This window comes from Microcaecilia unicolor, chromosome 2, assembly GCF_901765095.1.
Source record: "Microcaecilia unicolor chromosome 2, aMicUni1.1, whole genome shotgun sequence".
Taxonomy (NCBI): domain Eukaryota; kingdom Metazoa; phylum Chordata; class Amphibia; order Gymnophiona; family Siphonopidae; genus Microcaecilia; species Microcaecilia unicolor.
The window spans coordinates 593,228,713-593,246,685 of NC_044032.1; the positions used below are offsets into that span (position 1 = coordinate 593,228,713).

Sequence of the window (17,973 nt, forward strand, 5' to 3'; positions counted from 1 at the left end):
GTTCAGCCATGAAAATCCCCGCTACAAGGAGGCATTCTAAACTTGATTGCTTTTTAGGAATGAACCAAGATTTTATTTTATTTTTATTTATATTTTAGGATTTATTTACCGCCTTTTTGAAAGAATCCACGTAAGGCGGTGTACAAGATTTCTTGGGTCAAAATCTTTCTGCCTGGCAATTACATACCCCCATTGGTGTGGAATTCTCCGAACCCTGTCTGCAGGGGCCAATTCTAGCCTGATTTTAGATCAAGCAAATCAGAAACAACAAAGCACCTGTGTGGAAGGCTCCTCTTCCGGCTCCTGAAGCTGAAAGACGGTTGCAGCACTGTCAGCTCCTAGTAGTCTACGGGCCATTTTCTCCTCATAGGTCAATCGCTGGAACGGTGGAGGGGACGGAGGTAGAGTTTCAAGGAGAGAAAAACAGAGAAGAGGAGATTTTACTGGATTTGTTCACTAAACACATGTGTAAAGCCCATCTGAGCCTGGTTTTCAAGTCTTGAAAACTTAAGCATTTCTAGCGCACAAAGGTTCAGAGGCAGATATGGTATAACTTAAAGATGCTTGTGACCACTGACCAGAGCTACATTTAGCATAAATTAAAGCATGATTTCAGCAACAGTCAGCTAAAGTCATATGTGGAAACAAGAGTTGCAAGTGAATACCCTAAAGAGGAAGAAATAACTTGTTGCAGACATAATTAGATATGACCTACGTAAACATCTGTGAGCCCAAAATTTCACTCCATAAACATAAGTGCCTACACTGGCACTTAAATTAATACATATATAGTATTTAGTGCCGTTATCTCCAGGATTCTATATATAGCACCCAGATTTGCACATACAAACTGAGTAACAATCCCTTAACTACCAATAATTGACTGCTAACCAATAATTACTGGTTAATTGGCACCACTTAGGATATGCATGCGCCTAACTCTACTAGTGCATAACTCAAGATTGGAGGGTGGCCAATGTAATGCCGATTTTCGGTTCCAGGAGTGATTGGAGAAACTACAGACTGGTAAACCTGACTTCAGTGCCGGGCAAAACAGTAGAAACTATTATAAAGAATAAAATCACTGAACACATAGATAAACATGGTTTAATGGAACAGATTCAGAATGGATTCAGCCAAGGGAAGTCTTGCTTCACCAATCTGCTTTATTTATTTGAAGGTGTGAATAAACATGTGAATAAAAGTGAGTTAGTTGATGTAGTGTATCTGGATTTTCAGAAAGCTTTTGACAAATTTCTCAAGAGAGACTCCTGAGAAAATTAAAAAGTCATGGGATAGGAGGCAATATTCTTCTGTGGATTAGGAACTGGTTGTTGGATAGAAAACAGAGGGTAGGGTTAAATGGACATTTCTCTCAATGGAGGTGGGTGAATAGTGGAGTGCTGCAGGGATCTGTACTAGGATCGGTGCAATTTAACATATTTATAATTGACATGGAAATTGGAACGACAAGTGAGGTGATTAAATTTGCAGATGATATAAAAATATTCACAGTTGTTAAAACATAGGTGGACGGTGAAACATTGCAGGAAGACTTTAGGAAATTGGAAGACTGGGCATCCAAATGGCAGATGAAATTTTATGTGGACAAATACAAAGTGATGCAAATTGGGAAGAATAATCTGAATAATAGTTACCTAATGCTAGGGTCTATCTTGAGAGCCGGCACCCAAGAAAAAGATCCAGGAGTCACTGTTGACAACATGCTGAAATAATCTGCCCAGTGTGTGTCAGTGGCCAAAAATGCAAACAGGATGCTAGGAATTATTAGGAAAAGGATGGAAAATAAGACCAGGAATACTATAATAACTCTGTATCACTGAATGGAGCAACCTCACCTTGAGTATTGCATTCAATTCTGACTATACCTCAAAAAGAAATACAGCAGAATTAGAAAAGGTTCAAAGAACAGCGACCAAAATGATAAAGGGGATGGAACTCCTCTCATATGAGGAAGGACTATAGATGTTAGGGCTCATCATCTTTGAAAAGAGATGGCTGAGGGGAGATACGATTGAGGTCTACAAAATCCTGAGTGGTGTAGAACGAGTAGAAGTGAATTGATTTTTTACTCTTTCAAAAAATACAAAGATTAGGGGACACTCAATGAAGTTACACTGAAATAGTTTTAAAACAAATAGGAGGAAATATTTTCTCACTCAATGAATAGTAAAACTCTGGAACTCATTGCCGGAGAATGTGGTAACAGCAGTTACCGTACCTGGGTTCAAAAAAGGTTTGGACAAGTTCCTGGAGGAAAAGTTCATAGTCTGCTATTGAGGCAGGTATGGGGGAAGTCAGAGCTTGGGTTTCTGACAGGTAATTGTGACTTGGATTAACCACTGTTGGAAGCAGGATACTTGGCTAGATGGACCATTGGTCTGACACAGTATGGCTATTCTTATGTTCTTATGGGGGTGTGGCCATGGGCGTATCATGGCCATTCCGAAAAGTTATGCATCTAATAACAGAATACTACCTCAGCATAGTAACATAGTAGATGATGGCAGATAAAGACCTGTATGGTCCATCCAGTCTGCCCAACAAGATAAACTCATATGTGCTACTTTATTTTATTACATTTGTACCTTGCAGTTTCCCACTCATGGCAGGCTCAATGCGGCTTACATGGGGCAATGTAGGGTTAAGTGACTTGCCCAGAGTCACAAGGAGCTGCCTGGGCCTGAAGTGGGAATCAAACTCAGTTCCTCAGTTTCCCAGGACCAAAGTCCACCACCCTAACCACTAGGCCACTCCTCCACTACGTTATATTTATACCTGACCTTGATTTATCTGTGACATTTTTGGGGCACAGACCGTAGAATGCCTAACTTGGGCGACAGCATTTACACCAGGTTTCAGCAGGTATACGTCTGATGACTACAGTTATGCATGGGAATCGGCCCTATGTGCTGTTCTATACAGTATGGATATTCAACTAACTTATGCCTGGAAATTTAAGGGAATTCTGACTTCTCTTATTTTCATCCCAGCTTAGGGTGGTCTGGGCTCCTCCCAGTCAGTTTTGAGCACTACGAACACTTTTTGTTGCTCATTGTTCTATGAGGCACTTTGGGGCCCTTTTACTAAGCTGCGTAGGCACCAAATTGGAGTTACCACCTGGTTTCCACGTGGACCTTGTGGTAATTTCAATTTTGGCGCATGTCCGCTACGCACATCTGAAAAATATTTTTGATTTTCTGACGCCCAGCAGCTACACGCGTAGACCATTACCGCCCGGTTACCGTGTGAGCCCTTACCGTTAGGTCAATGGCTTGCGGTAAGGTCTCAGACCCAAAATGGGCACGCGGCAATTTTCATTTTGCCGCACGTCCATTTTCAGCAAAAATGTTAAAAAGGCATTTTTTGTAGGCGCGCTAAAAAGTGATTCTGGGCGCGCCCAAAACAGGCGTCTACACTACCGCAGGCCACATTTCAGCGCACCTTAGTAAAAGGACCCCTTTGTTATCTCTAGCAACCAATTAAACCAAATCTGAAAATGCCAGCATTAAAGCAACTGAAACCTTCATCAACCTTTTACTGTAAAGTAAACCCAGGATCCAATCCACAGCAGCAGTTGTAGAAGAGTACCACAACATTTTTGTGGTACCCTCCTTTATATGCTGTGGGCAGCAGAGAACAAAAGAAGTTATGGTTTCAAGTGAGGGGAGAGGAAATGCCTGGAAGCCTCTGACTGAAACTAGGTCAAAATTCTTCAGACAGTGTGGTAACATTTTCCTTTTAAACTGAGGACATGTGTTGTACCACAAGGCCAAGGAAATGGTTCTCAAGACACAAATCACGTAGTTTTAAGCTCCATACCGGCTGCCCATTGTTCAGAAGATCGTCTTTGAAGCGAAGCTTTCTTTCCAAGTCTTGTATGACAGCATCTTTTGTTCCTTGAATTTCTTCATCTGATGCTATCCTAGCAGTTCTACTAGTTTTCTTTGGAAATCCCCTAACGAAAAAAAAAAAAAAAAAAGAAACCCATTTAGTTAGTCCCATAAAAAAGCCTCAACTGCTTATGTACTGTTTACACATAAATGTCTTTTTGAATAATTTTTTTTTATGATTTGTCTTTTATGAATTCAAAATAGGCTTTTACAAAGTCTTACAAATTAAAAAAATTCTGTCAACAGAGGTCAATTATATCTAATTTGTGCTTTCATGCACTACAGAATGTCTGAATGTCGATTTTAGGGAGAGGGGAGATATGATAGAGACATTTAAATACTTATGCGGCATAAATGCAGAGGAGGCGCATCTTTCAATTAAAAGGGAGCTCTGGAACAAGGGGGCATAGAAAGAAGGTGAAAGGGGATAGACTCAGAAGCAACCTGAGGAAATACTTATTCATGGAAAGGGTGGTGAATTCGTGGCACAGTCTCCTGGTGGAAGTGGTGGAGACAAAAACAGTCTCTGAATTCAAGAGAATTTCGGACAAATCCATAGGATCTCTATGGGAGTGACAGGGAGAGTAGATGGCATGGATGGGCAGACTGGATAGGCAATTTTGGTCTTTATTGGTCTACATTTTTCTGTTTCTATTTTGGGAGTAAAAACTGAATAAATCTTTTAATCTGAATTTCTTCACACCAGCCACTAATTACATTTTATGTGGACAACTTGTTTGGTTAAAATTTAACCAGTTATCTCAGGGGTCCTTTTACCAAGCTGCGCTAAAAAGGGTCCTGCGGTAGCGGCAGGCGCTTTGCCGTGTGCTACGGCCCTTTTTACCTCAGTGAGTAAAAAGCCCCTAAATTAGACATGGCCATACAGTAAGATTATTCTTGCCATTGGGCCATTGTGGGGGAGGGGGGACATTTACCGTCACCCATTGTGGTGGCGATAAGGGCTACCGCCAGGTTAGCACCACACTAGAAAATACAGAATTATTTTCTGTAGCACCAGAAATGGCGTGCACTTGAGGCAGAACTACCGCCGGTGGCTGCGTTGAGCCAGAAGTAATTCCAGGTTGCTATGCGCCAACCCTTTAGTAAAAGGGCCCCTCAGAGAACAGCAAAAGGTATGCTGGGGACTTGGTTATAAAAGTTAACCAAATAGTGTCATATATAGAATCTGGCCCTAATTATTAAATTGGACGCATACCAAATTTAGCGCACATAACAAGTAACGAGCCAATCAGCGCTAATTGGGTGATAACCAATTACCAGCACTAATTGGCAATAATTAGGATTTACACACATCATATTCTATAACAAGGTGCGTGCAAATCCTAATGCATGTACATATTTGTAGGCGTGGATGGGGTGTTTCTGGGGGTGTTTCCAAACGTTATAAGTGTTGATATAGAATATGGCCAAACTACACCTAACTATAGGCGCCAGCAGTTAAGACTGCTCATTGCAGGTGCCTACAGTTAGGCACAGCTTATGCCTAAGCTTGGTTCTATAAATGACATACACTTTTTTATAGAATTACACTGATTTTTAGGTGCTGCTTATAGAATATACCCCATTGGTACTAGTGATCTTTAAACGGCTAATTCAAGTTGAATGAAAATCGGATCCAAGTCAACTCAATATCTTTTCTGGCAACTTTAACCTGCACTATTCAACAGCACTGACTTCATGCATTCGGTTACCTTTACCTAGATGTCCTGTTGCTGAATGTTGATTTCATTGATCCTATGATGTGTAGAACAAATACCTATAGTTTCAGAACTGGCATCATGCCAGATAGTTTTCTAAGTACTACTACTATAAATCATTTCTATGGCGCTACCAGTCGTACGCAGCGCTTCACAATTACCTTCTACAGGTTTGTTAAACACTGAGCACCACATCTACTACTTCTGGAAAATGTCCCCTACTAGGTGTAAGTAAATATTGAACATAATGGTGGCAGACAAGATCTAAAGCCAACCCACCCACACCAGAAGACTCTAAACCACCTTTTCACTACTGCCTTTGGCTCCTAACCGCTACTCATTTGCCCTCCTCCCCTGTTCCTCTTTACCCTGTAATTTCCTTGCCCGTAATGTCTTGTCTGTTTGTGTTACCTAGATTGTAAGCTCTTTGAGCAGGGACTGTCTCTCTATGTCAAATGTACAGCTCTGTGTGCGTCTGGTAGCGCTATATAAATGCTATTAGTAGTAGTAGTAGTAGTAAACCAGGGGCATCAAATTTATTTATTTATTTATTTTGTATTTTACTCACACCGGTGAGTTACATTCAGGTACTCTGGATATTTCTCTGTCCTTGGAGGGATCACAATCTAAATTGGTACCTGAGGCAATGGAGGGTTAAGTGGCTTGCCCAAGATCACAAGGAGCAGCACTAGGATTTGAAACAGCCTCTTCTGGATGTCAAGCCCGGTGCTCTAACTACTAGGCCACTCCTCCGCTCCATGCCAATCTTGGAGACCTACAAATCAATCAGTCCGGTTTCCAGGATATGCCTAATAAATACTCACAAGACATATTTTGCATGCAATGCAGACAGCACATGCAAATCTATTAGGATATCCTGAAACCCTGACTGTGTGAGGTCCTCCAAGATTGAAGTCTGACATCCTTTTAAACCGGGACCAAAGACAGCTATAGTCCACGGAATAAAATACAGCCATTTTAACTGTTATGTTATTGTAGATATATTATGTACTCAGCTGAGGGAAAGGTTACGTGGAGCAGTAATACATTTTTAATATAAACATATAAATGAAATCTAAAGAAATAACCACAGCATCTTGTCCAGCCTCCAAATACCATATTAAATCATCCAGCAATGTTAGTAATATTGTTTCTGTGCTGCTGCAATTCATCCTAAAAACTGACTGTAAACTATCCAAAAAGTTATCATTCTTCACATACTGACACAGCTGTTTCACCTCCACACTCTCAATGAGCTTCCTTAAACAGGGGCCGTCTGGAACTGATGTATAATCACTTGGTTCATAAACATTCAATCCTACTTTTTCAACCTGGGTTTACTCAACCTTTCTTTGAGCTTGGTTAGAAAGATTACAGACAACATAAATTCATTTTTGACGATTCACAGTTGTTGTGTAAAATCAAGTGTCAGTAAATTGTTTGGATCCCCTTCTTCATTATTGCCAATATTTCCATCTCAGAAATTTCCACAAATGACAATAACTTTCCATCCAATATACCACAATCAATCTTAACCTCTTCTACTGGGCACTCAATACATCATGTATCCTATCTGTTTATCCCCGAGCACTCTCAAAAGTGAGTTGATTTTGCATCAACGTATGAGTGTGCCTTTAGTGGCACACTGTATTCGTTGTGATCATCCTTTTGATCAACTGAAGTGTTGCATAATTGAACGAGTTCAGCCCCATAAACGTGGTGGTGACAGACGCAGAAAGCTTTTGCAAAGGGAACAACATTGGATTCATGAACTTAAATCTCTAGAACTGGGCAGTCTGAATTTTGCCGTTGAATGAATGGTTTTTCTTTGATCTATTCAATTGCTATTAGCCAGGTATTGGATGGATGCTGTGCTCCAATTGAATGTTGATTGGTGCTATCTTCAGACTGAATGTTGATTGGCTGGTTGTTAACATTTATATTGTGACTTTTTTTTTTTTGGTTTGGTGTGGTGTGCTCAACAAAAAATGTAACTGAATTCTGTTCAAGGTATGTTCTGTGAGTAGCTGTGGGGATATGAGAAGTGGATTGTTTTTCTGTTTGTTGTTTTAGCACTATGTCCCTGAAGAAGCCTGATGGTGAAACAGGTACCTGGCGGGAATTTTTAAAGAGAACTGTGCTAAATGACTTCACTTTAAGTAAGAAAAAGAAAGGATATGTTATGATTGTTAAGAATGTTTCAGACCTGCCAAGTGTCCTGCATTGAGCAGGAGACTCCAACTTTTCGGGGTCATCTCCTCTCCCGCTGATCGGGACGGTCCTGTGAGGCACTGAGTCTGCCGCAGTCCTCTGGCATCTCTCCCTTTCCGGTGCCACCGCAACTCCCCCCCCCCCCCCAGACCGGCATCTCCTCTTTTCCTTCTTCCTCCCCTCAACCCTCTTTCCCTGAGTGCTACCTTTAATTTGTTTCAAAACTTGCTAGGCGGCGGCAGCGATTCACAGGCACTGCTCTGCCGCCAGCCCGACATTCTCTCTTTACTGCAGTGACCCGCCCTCTGAAGTAACTTCTGTTTCCGCTGGGGCGGGCCGCTCAGCAGAGAGAGATGATGACGGCCGGCTGCAGGGCAGCGCCTCGGGGGAAGAAGGTTAATGAAAGAAGAGGGGAGAAATAACAATTGAATAACACTAAAACAGCTTAAAAAGTTATTGTAACTGGTAGAGAAACAGCAGTTATAAACCATATTTTGTGCTCATTTTCTATACCGTTCTATACAATACAGATTGTCAAATTTCAATGAGGATATCCTGTTTATTTATGGGTTAATCTTAAATGTTGTTGTAATCTGCCTTGGGAAGCCTGGTGTTATAAAGATGGAATATACTGAAATTAAATGGAAGTAAAATTAAACTCCTTTCATTGGGGCACATGGAATCACATCTGCATCTGTTTTGTAGAAGTTTACATTTTAGATTCGCAAATTGAATATTCTGTTTTGAACATGTTTCAAGGACAAGTGGTTTTATAAATCAAAATCAAAATAAATATTTAGTTTTATGCAGATCTCTTAAGTTTAAACATAACTAAATGGGCTATAAGCCCCTAATGCAGTTCTTTGGTTTTCTTATATTTTGTTTTTGTGATGACTTATACTCAGTGGTGTGTTGGAGCGGGCTCTCACGGGCTTGCGAGAGCCGTTTGTTAAGTTTTCAAGAATTTTGGGAGCCGGTTGTTAAAGTAGGCCTCCCCATGGCTACTTTAACAACTGACTCCCAAAATGTGGGCCTGGGCCCCCTCCTGAATTCACTTTTACTTTGCTGGCAGTAATGCTGGCCCCACCAGCCAAGTAAATAGACTGCTGCTGCTCCCTGCTCCTTGTTTCTGACTCTGAGCATCAGGCTGGGACTTTTCATGCAAGCGCAAGAAGGTTCCATCATGCTGCTCAGAGCCAGAAACAAGCAGCAGAGAATGGCGCCAGTCCATTTATTGGCTGGTGGGGCTCAGCAAAGGTATGCCTAATGTGCCTGCACAAGGGAGAGGAGAGAGAGGCATGTATTCCCTCCCCCCCCCCCCCAAAAAAAAATTTCAGGGCCGGCTATGCCCGGAGAGAGAGCCCACTGTTAAAAATTTACCAGCACACCCCTGCTTATACTATACCAAAACGGAAAACTCTTATCTCTATCTGGTTGATAATAAGCCAGTGCCACAATTTTGGAGTGGGCTTAAAGCGCAAAGTGAGGGGGCCAAGACCCCCTTGTGTTTTGTCCCTTGGGGGGAATAGATGTTGGATAGAGGGTGTAATAGAGTGGACTGAAACTCTCTTACCCATTCCTGCTGTCACTGGTATAAATAAAATATTTTCTGGAATGGCCGTGGGACTGAGCTGTGCCAGGGGGTGGAACCATGAGGAAGAGTGGGCGGAGCCAAGGAAGAATGGGACGTGTACTACTACTACTACTACTACTACTACTACTATATAACATTTCTAGAGCGCTACAAAGTGTACGCAGCGCTGTACAAACACAGAAGAAAGACAGTCCCTGCTCAAAGAGCTTACAATCTAAACAGACAAAAAGTAAAGCATTTAATATTTAAGCAGTCAAGCACAAGAGAACAGTCACAGAAGGACTGAAGATGTTGAAGGGTGGTCAGTGTGATTAGGTGTAACTCTGGTTGGAGTAGTGGGAGAAGGTGATAGAAGAATAGAAATGGGTGAGGTAAAAGTACTAAGCATCTCCCTCTCAAAAATCAGGACCCCTTGGCAGCTCTGATGTTTTTGTTTAAAAATTAGCATTTGGAATGAGTGGGTTTTTATCCCTATTATTTACCCTACTTTCTTTTATAAAAGCAATTTTCTCTAGTGTTCCCTGCATAGCCTCATACAACTTCTTCATTCTCCTTCTTTTACCTTATTGTTGGTCATGTAGAATTCCAGTAGGAGTAATACATCCCAATAAATATCCCAATACTCCTACTGGAATTCTGCTTGATTGCACAGCACAGAATTTGTGCTGAAATTCTCAGCTGTGCAGGATTTGCCATTTTTGCCCAGAATTTGCTCCCTACCAGCAGCGATAATGGGACTCTTTTAAATGCTCCCACAGTAGTACCGTGGAAATGGTGAATGCAATTTATCCCACGGTAATAGGGATAATTTGGCTGGCCAGCTACACCCCCTGCCCCATCCCAGTAGGCCCTCCACGAGCCTACCTTAACGTACCCTGGTGGTCTAGTGGCCTCTTCGGGGGGAGGGGGGGCAGGAAAGAACCCCACTCTTTCCTGCCCATTGCCGCTGCTCTTGCCAGTGCTGCCATTTTTTCAAAATGGCCACTGAGACTTTAAGCGGCAATCTCTCGGTGGCCATTTTGAAGAAGCAGACACTGGCCACAGCAGTGGCAGTAGACAGGAAAGAGATGTGGGGTTCTTTTGTTCCCCAAGAGATACTCCCAATATGTGCCTCTACAGCTCTTCCCTCACTGGACCTGTGAGTGCGGGGATGGGGGGACTGGAAAACGATGGATAACAGGAAATACAGTGTTCACATCAATTTCCTCTGCAAATCTGACAAAGATGAACTATGTTGAGCTCACACCCTCATTTTATTTTTCAAAAAGTAAACTAACTTCACATGACAGCACAAGCCTTTCAGTCACAAGGGGGAAAAGAAAATCCATGATCAGACAGTGGTCAAAATTCTGTACAAAAAAAAGAGCAGGATACAAAGCAATAGCACAACCGGATCAGAGCTGACTTTATACTACATTGGAGAAGGCAAATATATACTGTAGCTGAGGTCTGGCACTCTCTTGTGGCTTATATTCTGAACCCGCTATGGCAGAGGTTTTCAACCCAGTCCTCGGGACACACCTAGCCAGTTGGGGTTTTCAGGATATTCCCATTGAATTCTATGGGGATATCCTGAAAACCATGACTGGCTGGGTGTGCCCAGAGGACTGGGTTGGAAATCTCTGCGCTATGGAATGCCTTCAGAAACATGTAAAAGGCACACTTGCATTTATTCAAAATACCCAACCACCAAACAGCAAAGGAATAAAAAAACATGGAGTGGTGGTGGGGGGGGGGGGGGGGGGGGCTCGAAAAAGTAAATGGTATCTGTGTACAGGGAGAGGGGGCTGTAAGGTGGATGAAGTGTTGGTGTATGTAGGCAGGGAGGGAGTGGGGCTGGGAACAAAGGTGGATGCCTGTGGGTGCAAAAATATTGTTTAAATGAAAACAAATAACCTTGCAGAATTTGCAAGTTTTGTGTGCAGAAGTTTGAATTTTTGGGCGCAGAATTCCGCCAAGAGTAGATTTATTAACCGCCTTTATGAAGAGTGTACAGCAGGTACAGTTTAACATAAAATGTATAATTTTGTTAACAGCATAACAATAGTAAAATGATGAATTATAAACATAAATACAATAAATGAGGTGAACTTGAAAATAGCAAATTTAAACCTAATAATAGGAATAACATGAAACAGTATCAAAAATATATACATTTAATAGCACTGCAAAACAATCATAACATAAATATGATAAATGTCAGTACAATGCAAACAATACCATAATAGACAGCATGGAAGAATATTCAATAACAGATATAAAACAATGTCAGCATAATACCAATAAAATACCTTATAAGCACACATTAGAACAAATAACAGATATGATGCTAATGCTTTATCTACAATACAGCTTACTATGTAGTCAAGGAGCCAAGTACAGATATAAGGATGGGGGACAAGATGGGTAATATAGAGTCAATTGGGATAAACAGATGAGTGGCTAAACTGAATTGCCTAAAAGACAAACAGGTGTGAACAGTGGGAAAAGAAGGGGCATTCTCAAATCTCACTCCCAGTGATCCTTCATTTTTACTCCTCCACCATAGTTTCCCACTTTTTTATTCCCTTTGCCCCCTAGCCTGGACAATCTTTCAATTTATAGTTTCTCTATATGATCCTCCAAATTCCCTTCTCACATCTTGAGATTCTACAATTTTCACTGACCCCCCCCCCACCAATCCTTGAATGTCCTCCTTCCTGGTAATCCTACAATCTATATAATAAAACTCACCCTCAACATTCTGAAGACACTGATGTCACTGAAGCCAAGCCACTGACGTCACTTCCTTCATGAAGGGTTCTTGGTGGTGAAGCCACCGAAATCACCAAGTCTCTGGGCCCCGCCCTCGCGTCAAATGTGATGACATCGAGGGCGGAGCAATGGCGTCACACATTGAGGGCGGAGCAATGGCGTCAGTGGCTTCAGAACGAAGAAGGTGATGAAGGTGCGTTGACGAGGTACGGAGCAATGGCATCAGTGGCTTCACAACGACGAAGGGGTATAGAGGGAGGGGGGTTGGGGAGAAAAACCTTGCTAGCGCCCATTTCATTTGCTCCAGAAACGGGCCTTTTTTACTAGTTTTACTCTATTCTGCTTGTACAAATGTTAGCTTTTTATACTGCTGTCAAACTGAGCCCCAAAGCTGTCATTAGTTCAAATTGTCGTGGATTTGCCTCCTATAGCATGTTATGTCCAAGCAGATACAATGCCCTTATCCCAGCTATGGCTGAAAGACCTATATTTCTTTACTGTGCTATGCCCTATTCCAACCTACAGAAGGTCACCTGGAAAAAAATGATTGCCACATGAGATTAAGACCATGATAAGGGGTAGATAAAGTAATATATGGGTTGCTAGGAATACCATCCACCTCATCTAGCTATTGCTGCACTTAAATGAGTTAATTAAAAACTTTCACGGTGTTTAGTTAATGTCTTGCACATGCTTTTACATTTTTAGCTCATCCTGGAAACTGAAACTTGGTTTAAAGATGCACAACTGTGTAAGCAAACAACACTGGAGATTATAAAGCTAGAAATTTTTCCTGATAGGTACCAAAGATGAGCTAGACTTCTCCAGGAAAACCAAGTTACCAAACAAATCGGAGAACACACGCTTCATCTGAATTCCTTTAAAATCCTACTGAAAAGTAGCAAACCTGCATCCAAAATGATGCATTTCTATGGATTCTGAGTTAGCATTCAAGAAAAACCATCAACATGATAGGAATCACCTGGGATTTTGAATCTTTTTGTGTGCTACACTCAGCATCATTAAGGGGAAGAGGAAGGGAAAGGGGATGGGATTTGATATACCGCCTTTCTGTAGTTCAATCAAAGTGATTTACATATTATATACAGGTACTTATTTTGTAACTGGCGCAGTGGAGCTATAAGTGACTTGCATAGAGTCACAAGTAGCTGCAGTGCGAATTGAACCTAGTTCCTCTGGTTATCAGGGCACTGCAGAAGCCTGGCCTCAGGATTAAAAGTTCTCAAAGTCTCAGTGGTTTGATTGCTGTATAAAAGTCAGTGGACGAGAGTTGGTTTTGTTTAGTCTTTAATTTGGAAGACAAGTTTGTAGTTTGAGAGAAGTTATGTTTGGACTTCTGTCACCTAGCTGAGGTGAATTTTCAAAAGGGAAACAAGCCAGGTAAATTCTCTTTGAAACTTTGCTACTGCCATACAGTTATACAAGTTCCCATGCACTTTGCTCTTGCTTTTTCTGGGTTAAATGAAGAAAACCTAATGCATATATTTGGACCTTTAATAGACATGCATGTACACTGCTTTCTTGCTATATAGCTAAGTATACCCATGTAGAAAAATTAGGTAGGTATATTTCCTGGTTCAGTGGCAGCAAATTTTAAAGCATGGGCCTAACTTCATGGGTAGGTGCCTACACTCCTTTGAAAAAAGTTTATTTCCAGGGACTTCATCCATATGCAATTGTTTTTGATTATTCTTTACTTTTTTGATACTTAATATCTGAAAATTATGTCTGAGTGCAGGACAATCAAAACATGCAAAAAGAATTCCCTTATACAGAGCCAATAATTTCTTAAAATTAAGGATCATGAAGTTGCAAAATATTTAGTAAACATAACGAATCACCACATTAGACTGGGGGTGGGGGCAGATCAACTGATATAATGGAATTAGAAAAAGTACAGAGAAGGGCGATGAAAATGATAAAGGGGGTGGGACGACCTCCCTATGAGGAAAGGCTAAAGCGGCTAGGGCTCTTCAGCTTGAAGAAGAAATGGCTGAGGAGAGATACGAAAGAGGTCTATAAAAAAACTGAGTGGAGTGGAACAGGTAGAAGTAAATTGCTTGTTTACTCTTTCCAAAAATACTAGGGCTAGGGGGCACACAAAGAAATTGCTACCTAGTAAATTTAAAACGAATCAGAGAAAATATTTCTTCACTCAACGGGTAATTAAACTCTGGAATTCATTGCCAGAGAATGTGGTAAAAGCAGTTAGCTTAGTGGGGGGTTTAAAAAAGGTTTTATTTCCTAAAAGTAAAGTCCATAAGCCATTATTAAGATGGACTTGGAAAACTCCACTGCATATTGTACGATAAGCAGCATAAAATCTGTTTTGCTGTTCTGGGATCTTGCCAGGTACTTGTGACCTGGATTGGCCATGGTTGGAAACAGGATACTGGGCTCAATGGACCTTTGGTCTGCCCCAGTATGGCAATGCTTATGTTCTTATGAGTTTGTGGGTAGTACATAATGTTGGGCTTGGCACACTAAACACTATAGAGAGAGAAAAAAAAATCTATACAGAGTGAAAAACATCACATACCTGACCTTTGCCAAAAGAGGGAGACATAGGGCTAGCTTGCAAACTCTTCAGTGGAATGTTCCAAAATAGAAAGCTAGGTAAATGGATGGCCCACTGACAAACTACTTTAAACAGGGGAGAGTAAATGAGAAGGCAGAGACCCTGCATTTAATTGCAAGTGGGAAGGTATGTTTGCTGAATAGACTGGAGATGAAGCAGGCTATAGCGGCCTGTCTTCTTCCATATGGCTTTGGGTTCTTTAGCTTGGAGTCTAGTGAATGGAATTTCTTTGCCTACTGTACCCTTGCCCTGCAGAATAACTAATGCTGTAAATGTGACTGACAGATCAGAAAAAGACCATGCACTACTCACTGGTGTGAACAAATGATCAAGAACCAGTAACAGCTTTTCTATGGATTTGCATAGTAACATTGCAAATGACCTGCATGCTCCATACAGAGTGGAGGAGTGGCCTAGTGGTTAGCATGGTGGACTTGGGAACTGGGTTCAATTCCCACTTCAAGCGCAGGCAGCTCCTTGTGACTCTGGGCAAGTCACTTAATCCTCCATTGCCCCACTTACAAATAAGTACCTGTATATAATATGTAAGCCACATTGAACCTGCTATGAGTGGAAAAGCACAGGGTACAAATGTAATAATAAAATATAGTCTGACCAACAAGGCAGTCATCCTCTTAAGGATGCTTAGGCACCATGTATGTGGGGCATGCCCATCTCATGTGTACAACATGCATACTGTTTGCTTTTAAAGTATGCAATACACTGGATGGACCATACAAGTCTTTTTCTGCCGTCATCTACTATGTTACTTCTATTTCTGCAGGGGATGCTTCCCATTTGATTTTATTATTATAGGAATTTTGCATTTGTTGATAAAGAAGCTGCACAGATATCATAAAAAATACAAGAGAGCACTATTATTGCCACTACAGTGGCCTGAAAAACAGATTGCTCACATATGGTTTGGAATTCAGTGCAAAGTCTACTCCTAAAGTGCTTTTAAAAATGGCCTGTAATGATTTGATCTTACATAACCCCAGGTAGCTGTGAAGATCAGGGGAGGCTTTCTGCATTCTACTTTCTTTGATTCACAACCCAGTGTGCTCCAGTCCTCTTCTGCTGGACAGACAGCGGCAGAAGTGCGAGTACAGCTATAGAGTCTGCTGGGACCCATGAAGAAAATACGAGGCTAGATATCATCTCCCAGATGTTTCAGAAACGGCTGCATGCTCTAAACTTGGACTAGCTGTCCTGAAACATTGCCGCTGCCAACATTTTATGTCAGCTATCCCAAAAAAGGAAGAAAATGATGGTATGAAAAATCCTGTTACATTTAGGGTCCTTAAAGAGGAAAAACTGCAGCACAGATCATTTAACAAACACCAGGAAGGGCAGAGGCAGTCTACATTTACTCTTATAAAGGTTTCTGGTAAAGATAAATCTGCTCCAGCAGTAAGGAGCAGTTAACCCCTGCAGTAAAGGAGGACAGTGCTCACTACTACGGCTGCTGCTACACAAAATAAATGTAATATAGGAGTTTATATTCTGCCTTTTAGGCCACTGGCTATACCCAACAGATTCTAATAAAATGCAATAAACCAAATGGGATGCAGTGAAATAAAATATAAAAGTGTAAAAGCAAACACTATCATCCAAAAAGACAAAACGAAAACAAAAAAACAGTTGATCACAGATACAACCTATAAATTGAGAGCAAAAGCCAGGCTCAAATTTAGTTAAGGGATATTTATCATCTAATTTTTCCTGAAACTATCAAGGAATGAATATATCCATCTCTTAATATTTATCCTAATCCCTAGGGATTCCTGAATGAAAGAATAATCTACTAAATCAAAACTGAAGATAAGTTCAATGAAAGCAGAAATACTAAAACACCTTTATTCAATAATATCTGTACCTCCTGTGAAAGGGATGTGAACTGAAGCCTGAATGCTACTGAGAGGAGACAACTTGACTCCTCCAGAAAATCCTGTAATTGGGGTATCTCCCCCCTATTTGATTATCTTAAACCATTGAAGGGAGGTTTGACACTGGTTTCTAACTCTCACAGCAAGAGAGGCTTCTTCCAAATCAGTTCCATAGGGAAGCAAAACCCAGACTGGATCAATGTGTCCTCCTTTTTCTGGAGCCATATGGTAACCCTATATCATAGGACTGTAAGATGTAAACAGCACTGTGCAGGCACACATCAGAGACAGGTTCTGCTCTATGAGCTTATAATCAAGTGAAGACACACAGATGAGATACACAAAAGTCAAGGACTGGCTTCTATGGGCCCTATATAAATAAAACAGAGCATAAACTTCTAGTCCTTACATAAAAATAGGTCATTTTTCTATTTTGATCCTATGGGGAAAAAATCTTTAAGAACATAGGAATAGCCATACTGGGTCAGACCAATGGTCCATCTGGCCCAGTATCCTGCTTCCAACAGTGGCCAATCCAGGTCACAAGTACCTGGCAGAAACCCAAATAGTAGCAACATTATTGAATAAGGTCCTATATCTGCTATTGTAGGAGATCAGAGAGCTGAAGTGAAATGAAAAGAGCAGAGTGGAGGAGTGGCCTAGTGGTTAGGGTGGTGGACTTTGGTGCTGGGGAACTGAGGAACTGAGTTCAATTCCCACTTCAGGCACAGGTAGCTCCTTGTGACTCTGGGCAAGTCACTTAACCCTCCATTGCCCCATGTAAGCCACATTGAACCTGCCATGAGTGGGAAAGCGTGGGGTACAAATGTAACAAAAAATAAAAAATACTGTAAACACAGATTTCAACTAGCTTTAAAATCTAACAAATAGTGCCATATCCTGTCAATGTGCCTTATTAGGAAAGGGATGCAAAATAAGACCGAAAATATTGTAATACCTCTGTATCCCTCCATGGTACGACCTCACCTTAAGCATTGCATTCAGTCCTGGTCGCTGTATTGACTGGTATGCTGGGAAAGTTTTAACAATAGGCTGTCTCTCTGGGTAAAGGGGATGATATGAGGAAAGGCTAAGGAGGTTGAGTCTTTTCAGCTTGGAAAAGAGATGAATGAGGGGAGACATGATTGAGATCTACAAAACCCTGACTGGTGTAGAAGTGAATCCATTTTTTACTTGTTCCAAAAGTACAATGATTAGGGGACACTCAAGGAAGTTACATGGAAATAATATTTTTTCACTCAACGAATAGTTAAGCTCTGGGACTCGTTGCTGG

General features: G+C 41.2%; 1 protein-coding gene across 5 annotated transcripts in view; it reads right to left on the reverse strand.

Moving 5' to 3' along the window:
* PALLD (palladin, cytoskeletal associated protein) overlaps positions 1–17,973 on the reverse strand; it is a 738,625-nt gene that overhangs the window by 100,100 nt on the left and 620,552 nt on the right. For all 5 annotated transcript variants that reach the window (XM_030191568.1, XM_030191567.1, XM_030191571.1 and 2 more), the window contains 2 exons: positions 3,844–3,979; positions 277–378 (listed from right to left, as the gene is read on the reverse strand). In XM_030191568.1, coding sequence (XP_030047428.1) covers positions 277–378; positions 3,844–3,979 — 238 coding nt within the window. The remainder of the gene's footprint in view (positions 1–276; positions 379–3,843; positions 3,980–17,973) is intronic.